This window comes from Saccostrea echinata, unplaced genomic scaffold (genome assembly GCF_033153115.1).
Source record: "Saccostrea echinata isolate AGI-Se365-2 ecotype Australia unplaced genomic scaffold, CSIRO_AGI_Sech_v1 ptg000047l, whole genome shotgun sequence".
NCBI classification, from domain to species: Eukaryota; Metazoa; Mollusca; class Bivalvia; order Ostreida; family Ostreidae; genus Saccostrea; species Saccostrea echinata.
In genome coordinates, this window is record NW_026889796.1 from 1,337,473 (window position 1) to 1,355,632 (window position 18,160).

Sequence of the window (18,160 nt, forward strand, 5' to 3'; positions counted from 1 at the left end):
GTCCGTTCATATGCACTCGTAACAATTCTTTTTGAAATTCTCTTGAAACGTAAGCATTACTCCCCCGTTTGAACCAACAACAGAATAATACATTGTATTAAAAAATGATATTATTAATAAGTTTTTTGAAAAATCTCAGATGTTTCCGAATTTTAAATATAACTTTGGCTGATCTTGATAAGATTTTCATGTGTACCACGTCTACACTGTAAAAATTGTGTTTAGGAAATAAACACTTCTGTTACATGTTTAGATCTAAACATGTATAGTACTGTGTTTAAAAACTAAACACTTATGTCTTAACATGTTTTATATCTAAACGCGTTTAGAAATTAAACACGTTTTACTGTAAAGTGCAGAGTTATCTTCCCGGAAATGACACACATATATTTGAACGTTAATTTGAGCGGCTATCTAAACAAAGAAAACACAACAAGCTAAGGTGATGTATCAATGAGAGTTATGATAACCCAGTTCAAGGGATAACCATGACGAAATAGTGAAATACGTGAAAGGGTATCTTGCTACTGCAATACATTAAAGGTTTGTTTTCTTTTTCTTTGAATTAATGAGCACGATGAGCAGTGTAAACAGTAAATAACTGGTAAATAAAGTTGACTTGGGATATCTTGAATTCGTTAATAGACTTGTAGGAGAGGAAATAATATTCAATGTCATTAAAAACATCTATATTTATATCAGTATAGTTTCACTAAAACTTGAACAATTTCGTTTTTCTAAGTAATGTAAAATATCAGTGATAGTGTGCTTATTCTAAAATCAGGCTTTCTTTCCTACAGGCACTGTACATAGTCCAGATTGAACTCAAAATACACGTATCAGAGTACCTGGTGTCATCTTCAAGTGCAATTTTGTTGTTCCATAATCAACACTTTGAAACTTCATTTGTTGAAGACTACTGAGTTAATTCGACAGTGTTTACAATTATCCTCGTGGATTACTTTCTGGCAGTTATTGATGGGATGTAGATTATAATATATTGTGCTTTGGGATTTGCTGAAAGTTAATAAAATTTGATATTTTTGTGATTGACATGAGGAAAACTCTGCAGCCGATTCAAATTATAATGATTATAATAAATAAATAAATAAATAAATAAATAAATATATATATATATATATATATAAAATAAATATTTTGTATTTTTAATTTAAATATTCTTTAATAAAGCCTTTCAGAAATATTCAATGAAGTTTTGATATTAAATTGTCATTTTAATATTATTTTCTTAGTAATTTTGAGGATTAAAAGTTTGTTATCTATGTGTACGTTATAAATTATGTGTCATTCTGATTGAATTGTTGATACTAATCAAATCTATTCAGTTCTGTCTCCTACATTATTTGTGTAAATTAAGTGCATGTACATTGCACAGTGTCCAATGTATTGTATAATTAATCACATATCCCAACGTTCAGTGGCTTTATGGAAAATAATTAATATTGGACTACATATTTTGAAAATTTTGACAATTATGCTCATTTAAAAAACATATACTTTTTGTGCCTAAATTTACTAGAGTGTTTTGTTTTTCTGCAGGTACAAATTATACTTATAATGTGTTTAGATATTAAACACATCTGCTGTTATGTGTTTAGAATTTAAACACTTGTGTTTATGTGTTTAGATATGTTTAATTTCTAAGCACACAAGTGTTTAAATTCTAAACACTTTCTAAGACATGTTTAGGAATTTTACATGTTTAGAAATTAAACATATAAAAAAGGAGGTGACAAGAAAGTGTTTAGAAAAGTGTTTGAATTGTAAACACATTTTTTACAGTGTATTCTAATCAACAGAACTGTAGAGGAAGTTACATTATTAGATGATTTAGCATTTTATTTATGCTTGTTTTTTTTATATTTTATTTTAATTCAGTTTATTTGGTTTCCAGACTTTTTGTTAAAATCAGACCAATACTTAGAAGGAATTGGCATTTTTAATTAATGAAACCTTTTTAAGAGGGCTGGGTGGTCGTGGCCATTTTTAGACTATATTGATCTCCTTTAGAAGAAGAGCTCCATATAAAGATATACAAAAATTATCAAATTTTAATACCAAAATGTATGAATTTTTTCTTTGCCAAATGATAGTTGACAGCTTAAGATATCATATCTAAAAAAATAAGTTATATCTGATGGTTAATTTGTTGACCCCCAGCCTCCTTAAAATCGTTTGATGAGAACCAGATAAAGCTGCACTCTCTTTAATTCTTCCATTGAATGTAAAAATAAGTTGTGTGTACAAGGTACAATGTACATATTTTTGGAAATTGAATTGCGAGTTTTTCTGGAGGAATGCCATACTCTTTAATTATTGGTAATTTAATGATCACGAGACTGAATATTTATCTATTTCTATTATATTAACCCATTTATAATTAATCCAATTAACACTATTCTTACATAATTATAAAAATCATATAGAAACCCACGACTGATTATGCTGTGTCCCTTCACCTTCACCATTTAGGTCAATATCTTTTCGCGAATATATCTAACAACCAAAGTACAAAAGTACTCGTAAAATCGGATTTTTTTTCTATTTGAAGGTAAAAACAAAATTAAAAATACTTTCTGTTATTTTTATGCAACTGTAAAAAACGTGACGTCAGTTAGTTATTTTTCGCAGTTATCATATTCTGCGATTTGATACAAGGTTAGTTATACTGACTCCTTTCTACCTTGCTATAACTTTTTAATACGAGTGTTATCCACTCGGACAGTGGTAAAAACGCGATAAACTGGGGATATCAATCAGTATATATTTGCGAGGCTATCCAAATATACACTATTTCAGTAAGTTGGATATAAATGCAAATACCCCCCCCCCCCCGGGGAATAGTTCTTTTTCACTTTTGAATGAAATTAGTTTCTGTAACATTCAAGAAAGCTATGATTATGCTTAAGATATAATACCACGCGAGATATACGGGAGATATACGGGAAAGAGGGACTGAAATAAAAAATATTCAAGGAAAAAAATTTACCAACAGGATTTGGATTTTGACAGCTTGATCCCATTTTTAAGGGTGTTAGGGAGCGTTGTTAATTCATTGCAGATGATAATGTTGTTCGACAATATGAAAAATTGTACTTCATGCATTTTATTAATGATCATAAAACAATTAATTTGTACAACCGACAATTTTTCTCCATTTAAAACATTTTTTAAAACAATATCATAAAATACTATATGTACACATTCATTTCGTTGAAGTGAGGGTAGATCTGACCGGAAGTGTCGAATACAGCATGATTCGCAGAATAAGAGTTTTTACACAAATAAGGATATCAATATCCAGAAAGAGAAAAAAAGACTTAGCATTTGTCCTTGCAACAAAACTACCAAACCCTGTTTTGAGGGGATAAATAGTATATTTCTTTTGATAAATTCTAGTCCATATCTAACGTGTTCTTCGATGTCTCGAGTTCGATGTCCTCGGTTCGATTATTCAGGACGCAGTCCGAAGTTCTTGTCACATGTTCCTTTCTTCCATACCACTGATTTATTTTCTTCTTCAGAACTTTTCTGAAATTTTGTCCACAGATGATGTAAATAAAAAAGTATATAGAAAAGTTTAGGTAGTATAGCACCAAAAAGAAATGTTGCAACACTCTGTCCATCTGTGACGTCACAGTTGTTTGACCCAATAAATTCTCCAATGTCGCCTTCATTCTGATTGCATGACTTGGAGTATGCAGACAGACAAAGACAAGCGACACACTTAACAACATTTTTGTGACTTTGGAATGTGGTAAAGTGGGTGCAGAACGATTTTTAGGTTGTGTAGAATTTACACTGGAATAAGACGAAGACTTCCGAAGACGATCCCGACGTTTGGAGGCATCTACCAAGCTGACAGCAATGATGCAGATGAGAATAATGATAATTATGAGGGGAATAACAAGAGTTAAAACTGTATCAACGTACGTCATAACTACTTCAAAGCGTTCAAACTTATGCAGAGTGTGACAAAACCTTTGTTGGTGTGGTTGCGGAGGGGAGATATCCATGGTCCAGAGAGGATAATTGTACAACATGCAGCCAAACACAACTCCAAGAATTGTTATCCGCTTGGCAACATAGCGGCTACATAGTGATCGAACTTCAGAAGGGCGACATATTCTGACGTAGTTTTCAATGGTCACCAATACGACGGACCAGACAGACACAAATCCACAGACGTATGAAAGATACAAAGTCATGTGACATACAACTTGCGTGTGGAAGATTCGAACATCCACAAAGTCAAGCCATGCCACTAGAAGAGAAACAAGGAAGCCGTTGTCGGAGATAGCCTTGACAGCGAGATAGATGCTGCAGGACTTCGCTCGCAGGGATTTTCCTAGGAAAAGAGAGGCAGTGAGCGTGTTTCCTAAAAAGCCAACAATAAAAATTACTGGGATAACAACTAACCGTATCCGAATCGTCAGACTAGCTTTTTCTGCGTAACCGTACACAGAATCATGAGACACTGTCATGCTACTGGAGGTATTCATGGTGAAATGACTTGAAACCGCATTGTGTCGCTATCTTATACAGGCGATGCTGCCGAGTTATTGGTCGCATTTAGTTGCTGAATGTGATAATTACCACACAATTAGGTGCGTCATTATACGATTTCAACACTGTATCGTTATATAATGGGTAGTAAGGGATTAGATTTGCTGTAGCTATAAGAACTCCATTGCATTTCATAGTAACCGTTCTTGCATTTATGCATTATCATTAAAATATATTTATAATTTATAGATAATTAGCTGTTTAAAAATCCCAAAACAATTAACGTCTTAAATATTTCATTGCTACTCTTTTGCAACCCGTTGCTAACCTTTATGTGGGAAAATTGTTGCAGAGAGTTTGGTCTGATAAAAAACATATTTCTTACAGGAATGAATTAATGAAAAAAAAAGAGTTTATCTTAATAACCTAACCCTCTCTGTTAATGAAAAAAAAAACCCACATCAGAATACCTCTAATTTTTTCATTTTAGTAAAGTCAAACTTTACTTGAAGAAATGTTGATGATTCTCAGAGTATGAGAATCCGTGACAGCTAGAGGATTAGCGATGTGTGTGCTCCATGTTTCATTTCATTCTTGGTCAAATTGAATGGAAATGTGAATATTGTCTTGTTAGGTAGGGATAACTATATGATATTTTACCTGTAGTTTCAGTATCTTTGTTGGTTTGTGCACATATTGTACTTGTAGCATATAAAGATAACTTTGAAATATTAAAATTTGATTACATGGCTATTCGTGTATACCTTTATATTGCAACTACATGTACAGAGGTTGGGTAAACGAAGTACAATACCCTCCTCCCCTCTGCCCCCTTACCCTCAGAGGCTCTTCAGCACTTTTCTTACCCTTTATTTTCACACACCCCTTTCTCTCTTTCTTCCTTCCTATTACCCTGTACACTCCCTAATATATTTGTTTTATATACAAGTAGATCTTATCAGGGTCATAAATCAATAATTTCAATGCCCGTTTAATGCAGAGATTTCAGAATCAGGATTGAGACTTCTACTTCAGACCAGAAAATGACATGCCTTGTTGTGTCCCTAACACCGGCATAACGATACCATGTCAGATACACTCGAGCTTATCCAAGTCTTATAAAACCCCAAACATGGATGAAAAGTTGGAATTTCGTATTGCTTAGAAATTACATGAAATTCATTTAATAATTGTTTCTTTGTAATATTAATAACCTCAACGTTATTCAAAAGTATACTTCAATATTTCAACAAGTTCATCATTAAAATATAACTGCTCTTCTGTGTAAACGAGTTTTGCTACTGTTTCTAAAGACAACAGTTTTTTTTTTCGTTGCGTTTTGCCAGCATTTCTAAAGACAAGGTTTTTTTTCTGAGTTTTGTCACTGTTTATAAAGACAACTATTTTTGTTGAGTTTTGCCACTGTTTTTAAGTACAACAGTTTTTGAGGAGTTTTGCCATCGTTTTAAAGACAACAGTTTTGTTGAGTTTTGACACCAAATCTGACGTTTCAGAAAATATTTGTATACCAGGATTCGTTACGTATATTAAAAACATTTGACCATGCAATGCTAGATCTGGTGGTATTTTAGTTGCAATCAGGGATATTATTGTATAATATGTTTATCTTGAGAGTTTATCATGCTGTCTGTCCTCTTTAATATATTTCCATCTTTATTATTATTATTTTCCTTTTTTCATTTTATACCATATTTTGTATTTTATATGTATAGTTTTTGTGCCTCTGACCAGTTTTTTGGGTATATGTTACAGATATACCCCATGTACCAATATTTGGTTTGGGTGAATAAAACTGAACTTGAACTTGCCAGCGTTTCTAAAGACATTGAAGAGTTTTTGTTTTAAAAATTATACACAAAGTTGAATTTTGATGCGTAATTAATTAAGCAATTTAGCAGTTCATCCACAGACCTAGCAAAACTCATGATCATGTTTTATCACTCTTTTTAAAATAAAATTCTAATATTGCTAGCATATTGAATTATGCAAGCGAAGTACAAGGAAACCACAATGCTATAGTAATGTTTAAAGTGTTGTTGTTGTTTTTTTTTCCATTCAGATGTATAAAAAAATATTTCATCGTCTCAAGCCACGGTCCGGAGTCCGCATATGGGAGAGGATCGTACATTTTGGCAGTGGTTTGCGACGATGGGGGTAATTTCGACCACAGGTCAATTTCGAACACAGAAACTCAACACCACACATGCAATGATTTGCGGAAGTTTTGAGACAAGTTTCATTTATTCGGAATTAAAAGAAAACTGTGAATTTAGAATAAAGAATAAAAGTGAAGATATCTAAAGCAGCATTGAAAAGCTGAAGTAACCAAACCCCTAAAACAGAAAAAAAAATCAAACCGGAATTCCAAGAATTGTGCGTCTGAGCTCTCATTTACTTACGAATTGACACTTCCAGTTTGAGGGTGACTTAACTTCTAGGTAAATTTGAATTTCATTTAGATTTCTTCGGTGCCTCCCGGCATGCTTTAGGTCTATGGTGACTGCATGCATGAAAACTCATAGCTTGTTAAATGAACTTTAAACCACTGGATGATTACAGGGATCCCCTTCTAATTAACTTACTGAGATATTCATATATTTTTCTATATGAAAGTTTAGACCAGACATGTAAATCAAAAGGTTTGAACATGTTACAAACTTACATGTAACGTTACAAATTAAAAAAAAAAGAAAAAGCTTCCTAGCAGATTATGAAAACTGATAAGCACTCTTTCTATCTTATTAAATTAAAACACAACAACAACAATTAACTCTATAACTGTTTACACATTAACATTTGTTCTAAAACAGATTCTATGTATTTTTTAAACAGATTTAATATGTGAATGAAATGTATTTCTGGCATGTAATGTGAAGTTCAAATTTTTATTTGCAAGGGAACAAAATCAAGCCACACAGACTTTGATGCAAGATATTTTTTTCATGTATATTCTTTGGGGAGGAGTTGAAATTCATCAGTTTAAAACCTTGATGTCAAGATGATGTGATTTTTGCAATTTACATATAATGCATAATGATACACTTTTTTAAAGCATGTAGAATTTACAGTGAGTATTTGGTAAATAAGATTATTTATTTAAATTCCTAAGGAATTTCACTTGGTACCCTTTGGTAGCTACTATTGAATTCTATTATTTCTTGGTTCATTTTTAATCGTGGATGTAAAATCAACTCCCATTACAGTGATTTCTGACATTTCTCTTCATACCCAGTCTCTTTGACAGGAAGTACATTTTGAATACAGATTTGGACTATCATATTATATTACATGTATAACATGATTCAATCATTACTGGCAAAATTAGAGAAGTTAGGATTGGATAAAAATATAGATTTCCTCGATGCACTTTCTGAGCAGAGACATACTAGTAAATGATTATTCATGTTTCTGCTCTGAGTTACCAAATCAAACTGACTGAAATTGCGAATTCAAACAAGAACCAAATAGTTGGGTAATTTATGTAATCAAATCTACCACATAGTCACAATTCCTATATTTATTTGTATTTAATATGCCCTTCATTCTTTCAAACAACAGAGCATTGAATATTCCTTCATTCCTTCCTTGCTTGATCCATAGTCATTTCTACAAATCCAATTTATCGCAGTAAAACAAGCAGCAAATTAGTTGCTGCTGTCAAAAAGACAAGAGTTATTCCTCTTGGTTTAATCTGTAGAGTATTGACATTTGTTAATAAATTCACAGTTATGGAATAACACAGTTTGTAACTAATCAGACATCAGTAAAACAAGCAAACATACATATAAAATATATCACATAACATGATTATATATGTATATATCGTAAACAAGGAGGTGTTATATGGTAAGCAACTGGCCATTCCCCAGAGAAATCTTTTGTTGGCGTTGATGATAAACTGTGAGTGATAATCTTCATCCTCCCCTGTCTTCAAATATTATTAAACAAAATTATGTAAGCTACAATACTGTACTGTCCAATATTATATAATTGTTACCTGTTCATAAAAAGCCTACACATTTTCAATATATAATGCAAGATTTATAGATTTCGGAATACATATTGCATACCTGTCATACTCAATTGTGGACAAGACTGTCTCAATTGTGATATATATATTTTTTTTGTTCAGGTAAAGGTACGACCACCTTGGTTTCATATTGTCTAGAATTTGGACAAGTCAAGTATATGTACTAAAAAGGTTGCATTGAGGAAGATTTCTTTGGAAGAAGCAGATCTAGAGAAACAAGTAGTTCTCAACTTTCAGTTCTCTGAAAGAGAAAAAAATAAACACTGAAATTATATAAAATTAATATAAACTAGAATTAGACAAAATTCTTGCAGCACAAGAAATGAGAATATACAATGTATGAAGCATAGGTGACTATTCTATATTAAAAAAGATCAATAAAAAAAGTCAAAGCAAACCTTCACAGACAGCAGAAAGTGCATTGCTATTTCATTATTTTCTTATATCTGGTGACAATTATTTATATATTTATTAATATTTGTGATGCCCGCAAAGTTGTGCTATAATAACCAAAGAGGGATCTAATATTTTACAGTGATATTGTCTCTATATAGGGCTTTTCTAAAGGCATTCACATTCATAATATTCCATATAATGGTTTAAAAAGTAATTTGTCCGATCGGACAAGTGTAATATGGAGAAGCCTAGATGAACTTGCCCGATCGCAAAATGAACTGGATACGGACAATCGGACAAACGTTAATGTTGAGCTCTAAGAAAGGTTACTTCATGACATAACATGATCTTTGACCTTCTTAATCTTTGCAAAGTATTCATTTAATATTTGAATATTTTTCAACTGATATATATATAACAAATACATGTATGTCCACTAATGTTCAATGCTTTTCACAATTCTTATTTAATTCAATTCAATTAAAATATCAAAGTCATTTATCTTGTCATATTGAATATGACTTTAAAATTTTTTCTTCGTTTTTAGAGTAATTAAGTTTCATGTTATGTTTTCAAATGACAAAAATATGGCATTGCTGTTCTAAGCATGTATATTGATTCCTAAAAATACAAGGCATTGAACTTTCTCTGTAAGGGGGGTCGACTGGGGTTTTCATACTTTGCGCAGCATAGTAAAATCAAGCTTATTATCACATAATTTATCAATTTAAACAAAATTAAGAGAATCATAGATTATAAATCTAATTACAATTTAAAACAAGCATTCTGAGAGTATTGCATTAGCAATACTAGTCCCCTACCGGCAAGTGTAATCTGGTTCCCGTTAAGAATTGAAAATGCCATAATTCCGTCAGAAATCAATGAAGCGGGATGAAATGCAAACTTGATCTATAACTAATAAAGGTAAAGTCACATACCAAAAATCAGCTCAATATCTGAAAGCGTTAAGATGAAAATTGCGGAAAACCTCTACAAATTGAAAAGGCCGTAATTCCGTCAAAAATCAATGAAGCGGAACGAAATGCAAACTTGATCTGTAACTCATCAATGTACACTCACATACCAAAAATCAGCTCAATACCTGCAAGGAAAAAAGTGCGGAAAACCAAGTGGGACAGACTGACAGACAGACAGAGGGACAGACGGATGGACAGACTCAGAGGAAACCTATAGTCCCCTCCGGTTTCACCGGTAGGGGACTTAAAAAAAAAACTGATTTTTTAACAACTTCGTCTTTTCAACTGATAGGTAAATGGACATCGTACAAATGTAAAAGTGTGCTCGTAATAGTGTGCTTGTGACATTATGAGAGAGGGTCATAGAAAATGTTATAAAAGAAAAAGTATAAAGTACATGCTCTTGAAATTTTAAAGACAGGAATTTGAAAACCTCAAAATTATCATCATATATTACAATTTGAGCAAAAAATCTATTGTAGTATTTGTAAAATTTGCTAAGAGGTGCAAAAAACTATCACTTTTATCATATAATCCTATAGTAAATTTACCTGTATTTTGAGACGTTTCCTAAAAATACATTTTTTTTTTAAATGCATTGATTTGTAAATTTCACTAATATTGAATATTTTGAATGTACATATTTAACTGTGACCTAATTAATTTAATTTAATTTTTGTCATTTACATGTAGGGAGAGGGCTTAATAAGTTTTTAGAACTTGTGCCCAATCCCTTTGTAATTAAAAACTACTGACAATAAAATATGTTCAAACCAAAAATACGGTAGATTTTCCCTAAACTTGGCATGTACATGTATACTTAGTCAATGTAAGTTACACATGATATAAAATTAAAGAGTTTTTCTATTGTAGTTTTCACATAATAAAACCGCAGTTGGCTCCCTTAAATTTTGAATTTCTTAACATCTTGTGTAAGGCTAATTGATAGCATGTTAATATAGTAGATCTCTTTAAAGGGATTTTGGGTGACACAATTTGTGACTTTGAACTTGAGTTTGTCCAACTGTTAAAAAAATAAAATAGTATATTAATAGACTTTTCATAAATTTCTATGCATACTGACCATGCAAATATTTTTTTCCTTGTTTTTCTGTAATTCCTTCAGTATATTGTTGGGATGAGGATGCAGGAATGTTAAAACTTTTTTGTTTGTTCTTTGGTGTGACCCAAGAAGCAAAAGGCCTGAGGCTGTTAAGCCAAAAAGCAGCAGTTTGTTTGAGGTCAGTAAATGTTTTGTTATACCTTTTTACTAGAAAAGATTTATATATATGGAAAACAATTTTTAAATGTACATTCATGAATTGCTTGAATATTTTCATTCCTCAGTGTTCTGTTCTAGAATTGTCACAATGACAAGAAATATTCCATTTTAATGAGCTGAGGATCTCAATCTTCCAGATCAAGTTAAAGAGGAGGATTTTTTTTTATCAAAATAATTATACTTCTCTCCTTTAAAACTGTTGCATATCAAATACAGTCAAACCTCAATATATTGAGTAAGATGGGGCCAAGTAAAACTTGGAGATTTAACATATCGACATTAAAATACATAAAGAATTCCAGCTCATATCCATGGCATTTTTAGATCTATATCAGATGTTTGAGATACTGAAGCTCAACTGTAATGCTTTTTGAAATATTTTTTTCCCCATTTATTACTATTTTTCTCACAGATTTGATCTTTGTTTTATGTTAATACTACAGTTTTGTATAAAGGTAATATATTAACACAAAATAGTGAAAAGCTGAGATTGAAATTCAAATGCAATGTGTAGCTTAAGTTCTATCAGATAAAAACGTAGTGGAGATACAGTGTGAAAAAATTTTACGGTTAATGACACAAATAGTGTATTTCGCTTTTTCATGATAATCATTTCTCTAGTTACCATTCTTCACAAAGGTATTCTGTTGTCATGTTTAATCATAAAAACCTCATTTGGTTGACAAATTGTTAAAAGGTCAGAGATCAAAATGGCATCGTATTAAAATCTCTCATTGACATAATTTACGGAGATTTCCCAAGATTACTTTGGTTTTTCGTTGTGGTGACAATTATGGTCTGTACTTCATGACATGAAATCTAGACTAGGTAGCTGTGTGGCTTAAAAATCAGATCATCTTGTCAATCACTGCGTCCAAAATAATAGCAGATCAAACGAAGGAAAACCGATCACACAGTATCAGCCTTTGTGCACATTATCTTTTGTTTGAATATTTCGAAGAATAATGTTTTTTGGTAAAAGAAAAAAAGAGAGTAAATAAGCCATTCAAGAAAGTGCATGTGGCCTGTAAATATAATGCCTCTTTTCAAATAATTGATATGTAGACTGCACACAAATTTTTAGGCATTTGTGTCGTTTTTTGTTATTTTGTTTCACAGAAGTGTTGCATGCGTTCAATAATGTTGACAGATGGCACTAGGAGGTTTTAATTGACTGAATTTGCCAAGATGAATTCATCTGGAAAAAGCAGTTATTTGATTACGCCATTTGGTAAGTGTCATTTTAATGACTAATTTGATCGATCATGTTGATTTCTTGCATGTTTATCTTAATTGCTTTACAATGCATGTAGACTTTGTAATTTTTCATATGATTAAGTGTTGCAATTTTGATAATATCACATTAAGAGATCGACACATAAAAAATAAATAAAATTATATAGTAATGATTTTAAAAATTAATAATAATAATAACTTTGCTCTTTAAGTTATGAAAAGCCACTTTGACATAGACCTCTAACTATGCACTTTTGCAGCAAGTTTTCGTTTGTTCATTTTGATTTACGTTTTTGCAATTTCACACAAATCAGTTTTAGTCCATAAATTTTAATGTTCACACAAATTATATGAACCAATTTCCCCTCTTCACTTTTATTAATGTCAGTATTATAATATTTAAATGCTTACATGAATAATATACATGTAAAATATATGCTCTGTCTTTGAAATTTATTATATACTCGTAAACCGATTTTCTTCTGGTAAACTTATTGGTTTGAACCTCAATTTCCCATCTTTTATTGCGCCATCACCGAGTGTGCAAACCACACAGTTATGACTGTTGTGTCAAAATAACTGATCTATCATTGTTAGCATGTTAAGTTTTGTGCCTTTGATCAACATAAAGGATTTGGGAAGAAATTTCATTAAAAAGTTTTTGACAAAGGATTTATGAATTGTTTATTAAAAGTTACTAAAAATGAACTTGCTACTGCTCAAAGGACTAGAACAGCTGTTGATATTGGATTCTTAATGCAACTTTAGGATTTATTTGGTAAGTACATATGTAACTCTAGAAAAAAAAAATAGATTTAGACTGAAATGGAGAGAAATTTATACATGAAGTTTCATGGATGTGTATCAAAGGAACTATATTGGCAGTGTAAGATGTACATTGCATAAAGTTAGGAGGATTTGGTTTTTAGACCTATTAAATATAACTGACATAACTTTATGATTGGCTAATGGTTTTCTTAATTGACAGCTATATTAGTTATAATTTACAAACATCAGAGAAGCTATGTTCTAGCTATTAAGAATAATGGACCGAAAGAGAAAATGAAAGCTGAAATACTGAATAATATTAAAAATATAACTATGGTTTAATCCGACATCCATTATAAAAGTGTTAACAGTAAATGCTAATCTTGAAGACATATATTACTCCAGAAGAAGATTGATAACCGTCTTTTATAGGCTACAGAAATAACCTTAATACTACATGGAGAATCATCTTTAAAACTTGTTTGTTTTTTTTTTCTTTTCATGAGGAAAATTTAGAATGAAAATAATCTTTATAAGCATTGATGTTTTTTTAATAGGGTAAAAACTTCTGTACTCTTAATCACAAGGCAGGCCATTGTTAATAGGGGAGCCATAATGGATACAGAGGAAAGAAAAGTGTGAATGAGAAATCTAAATTTGAATGTCTGGGACTCCCTCATTTGAATATTAAATAGCCCTGTAGAAGATGGATTGTGTGTACTTTTGAGTTTAAAATGCAGTTTTTCTGCCTTTGATATCTGTTTTATCCTCCTAGCTCAAGCGTGAACGCCAACCCTCGGTTGATCTGAGCTATCGCAGATAATTTTTGTAATTTTATGCTCACTTTGCCAAGTTTAGTCTCTGAACATTTGGCAGGGTAAGATCAAATCTGATTTCTAGTATCCTTAGGTGTGGGTCAGGACGCTGGTTTTGTTGACACGTTTTAAGGATATATTAATGATTTCTTATTTGACCGATCATCATGTGTATTGATAGGTGACAGAATCTGCCAGAAGGCCACAGTATACCCAACAACGATAAAGGTCCTACGCTGTGACCAGGTACATAGGCGGTCAACCATGCAATAGGCCCTTAGGACGTAAATCTGTTAAATGATGGACACTTAACGTGTAAGTTTTTGAGGGTAGAGAGTTGAAAATAACTGTCACTTAACTGGATTTAACAAAGAAATGAATTGAGAACAGTAAGATTTTGTAAAATAGAACTGCATGTAAGTATGCTTCTTTTCAAAGATATAACCCCTAATTTGAAAAATTTTGAATTTAAAAGGCCCTAATTATGTATCTCTTGATTGTAAATTTTCTAATAGCTCACTTAGTTGTAAGATTAATGATACATGTCTCATGAGAATACACCAGGACTTGGGCTTCAGACACCTGTAATTTAAAATTACAGGTAAGTATAAATTTCGGTGTTGATATTCCCTAATGATAAAGATGTGTGATCATTTCGTAATTGGAATGTGACATGTCTTCTCAACTTGAAACTTCTGAACACCAGTTCGGAGGCCTTATTTCCTCAAAAACCATCGGCAGGTATTGTATACAATATAAAGTTTATTGTGGATCTTTGGACCTTATAAATGGATGCATTCTTGGCAACTTCGCAGTCACTGGATATTTACATATACATTTCACAGCCTAAATGTATATTTCAATACCTGATATATATTGCCTTCATTTATTATGTGGGTGTCAGATTAGAGTTTTTCAAAGGATTCTATTATAAGTGATATTATGTTTCTCTCGGCCGTTCTCATGTCTGTCGTTTTTTTTAGGAGTTTAACTTGGGAGTTGGCAGTTCTGAGTTTGACATGAAAGACTAGACTTCTTGTGACAAGTTGAAATTCTCACATTGAGGTAGGTCAGTTTTTATCCTTTCTGAGTAATAACTTTGTTGATGAGAAACTGGGACAGTTTACTATTGAATTTAAGAATTGGCATGGTGCACTGCAAATCTGTGTTACCTTTTTGGGGGTAATACAGACATGTAGCTTTTATCATATGCTAAAATGGTGAGGAACGTCCCCACCGAATATATTTGATGTTACTTCTAACACTACATGTACAAAAACGTAGAAAATTTTCATTAATAAGACACTGATAAAAAGTGGATCCTCTTCTTTAATCCGGACACCAATAGTCCGAATGCTTCATCTTCAGGATTAATTTTGTGGGGAATAAAACGTATATTTATATATACAGTGGAACATTGTTATCTTGGACAATGATATCTCGAATACCATGGATATGTCGGAGTGATTTTGAAATCCCCAACAACTCATTCTTTAATAAGTACTTTACCCTCGATTTCTCTAATCCTTCAATATCATGAAGTTTTTTCCCAGTCCCATCAACTTCGAGATAACAAGGTTTGACTGTACATATCATAAAAAGTATCTTTCAGTATTCCCAATGCTTAATTAATTCAAAAAATTTGCTTGGGAACACAAGCGTCTGGGTTAACAAGGCTAGACTGTACATCAGTTTTAAAACTTTTTGAAATTCAAGTAGAATATTCTCCCACCCCATCTCAGTGCATAAGTAGTATGATTGTTTTACTGATTCAGATATGGGATGCATCAGCTTTAAAAAAGAGCATTTAACACTAACCCTTGTAACATTTGTTTGAAATCATAAGAACTACATTCCCACACCCTGTTGCAAAAATAATCATAGAGCTAGTTATCCTTGTTACAGTTGATTTATATACAGTTTATAAATCATATATGGCTGGTTCATGTTCAAATTAACTTAACAGCTGGTAGCTGGTTTGCCGAGTGCTGACAAGGTTAGCTATGCATGTCAGGGACTGCCTGTTTGTTTGTTTGTAGAAGTAGACCTACCACTTCTAATCTGCCATCTGTTTTATGATACAGATCTGTGATTCACATCATAATCTCTCAGGCTTTCCCACCGCTGCACTAGCTGCAGTTTTGTCATGGAAACAAATTACTGCTATAATTACAAATGCAGGCTGGGTAAAAATTCAGTAATAACTTTCGAAGATTGCTGAGGCGAGGTTGTTTTTGCTAGGATGCAAAGTGCTAAAAGCTTTTCGCTTTCGAAGGTGAGCCTGAAATTTTTTTTCGTTTTTTATTGAAAAGTTTGTTTTTACTAGAAAATACAATTAACATTCTGTATTGTTATAAATGTTTGAGTTTATTGCAAGAGGCATTTTCTTGGCAAGAGAGAGAGTGACTGTCACATGTGTAATATGCCTTATCTTTTTTTTCTGGAAATAAAGCAATTTGTGATAAAAGATAAAATACTTGACAGAAAACAATTTCTGCAGTAAATTCCTTTTTATCAACAGCTTGCTATAGCCAGAGGTAATGACCAAAAACCACTTTATGTATGAAAAATGTAAATATATGTAGAGAACAACAAGAATTTGATCTAGCCACTAATGGGGGAAAATAAATGAAAAGACATTTACATTAATAACCAGTTACCTGACAAACTGATAAATAGAGGGGGAATGACCAGACATTGATTAAATAATAGGAACCAGCACAAAAAAAAGTCCACTGGTGGTACCCCGGCTCCCCGTGACACAGTGTTACATTACCAAAGTCTCAGAGGCTCACTAACCCAGTAGATGAGGAGTCAACAACCGTTTAACTTTAGAATAAGGTATTTGTAAGATTTAATGGATTTACAAAGAGATTACTGGGTCTAAGGGTCTTCAATTTTCCAGGTAATAGTTCACTGGTGGTCTTTCTTTGTCATCACAAAAATTATGCCCCTTTGAGGAGGAAAAAAAATTTAAGGGTTTGTTGAATGTGGGAAAAAATTAGCTGGCTGGTATTCAATGGGAGAAAAAAATTGAATGAGAAAAATTGTGCTATTTATGCAGAACACATGGTGAATTAAGATGAAAATAAAATAATGTTAAGGTAAAAGTCATACGTCATAAATACTAATAATTATAATCTCTCCCAATATGCAGACATTTAAGAATACAGGAAATACTCTCCTTCAAAGATATAGCTAGAATGCTTATTCATTGTTGAAAACTGGAGGTCTTTCTCACTGTAGCTATAAGCTCTCTCTCATATATATACCAGTATATAAAAAAGTGAACAAGCTTATCTCTATATTCAAGATATGAAAAATTTTTGTGGCTAAAATTTGGCTCAGAAAATCTTTTAATTAATTTTTTAGATGTTGCAATTATGTGGCAGAGCAAGGGGAAAATAAAGCATTACAGAACATATTATGAAAATAAATACGGCATTTTCTGTTGAAAGAGAGTGGGGATGCAGTTTCTTGTTTAATAGTTAAATAAGTCACTAAAAGAATGTTAAAGGGGATATTTGGTTTGAACTATTAGGTTCAATTTGGCAATACATTTCCAATCAATTTGCAGAAGTACATGTATTAAAGCTCTGCTAAACATAATATGTTAATCAAAAATAAAAACTTCTCAAGGCTTTTACATAAATCTGAGAATGAAAGTCAACAGAATTTAATTAAACCTTTAGCCTGGCTTGACACTGTCTTTGTCATTGGTTCATGTTATGTTGATTCAGAACAATACGGTCTGATTTCGGTTCTGTAAGATGACTTGCACTGGATTTGCGTATTTTAAATTTTAATTACTGATTAAAATGTCGCCTGATTTTTTATATTTATAAAAGTCTGGCTATTAAATCTGCAAAATAAACACCACTGTATTGCTTGTGTACACAGGTTTTGAATAGGCTGATTAAGGAAGCACTTTTACCATTCATTTTTGTACAACTCTTTGATCTTGCCTAACAGGATCAAGACTAAGGCCCCATTCTACACCAGTCAAAGAATGACTTTGATTACACAATATTTTCTGCCTTCTAAAGATGAGAGAGCTGAAATCCTTTAGAACGATCGAGGTCTGCAGATTGAAGGCCTATGATCAATT

General features: G+C 32.1%; 2 protein-coding genes across 4 annotated transcripts in view; one reads left to right on the forward strand and one right to left on the reverse strand.

Annotated features, from left to right (window-relative positions):
- Positions 1-18,160, forward strand: part of LOC133202316 (leucine zipper putative tumor suppressor 2 homolog) — an 83,289-nt gene that overhangs the window by 43,186 nt on the left and 21,943 nt on the right. The window contains exon 2 of one of the 3 annotated variants that reach the window (XM_061338112.1): positions 16,292-16,327. The gene's annotated coding sequence lies outside the window, so the exon portion shown is untranslated. Of the gene's footprint in view, positions 1-15,035; positions 15,118-16,159; positions 16,328-18,160 lie in introns of those variants that run through there. The other 2 variants (XM_061338113.1, XM_061338111.1) reach the window with 2 other exon arrangements.
- Positions 3,417-4,523, reverse strand: LOC133202752 (kappa-type opioid receptor-like). The gene has a single exon (XM_061338632.1). The coding sequence runs from the start codon at positions 4,521-4,523 to the stop codon at positions 3,417-3,419; it is 1,107 nt and encodes a 368-aa protein (XP_061194616.1).

Bases quoted from the DNA above. Each gene is read 5' to 3' on its own strand.
- LOC133202752 (XM_061338632.1), bottom strand. From the start codon at position 4,523: ATGAATACCTCCAGTAGCATGACAGTGTCTCATGATTCTGTGTACGGT.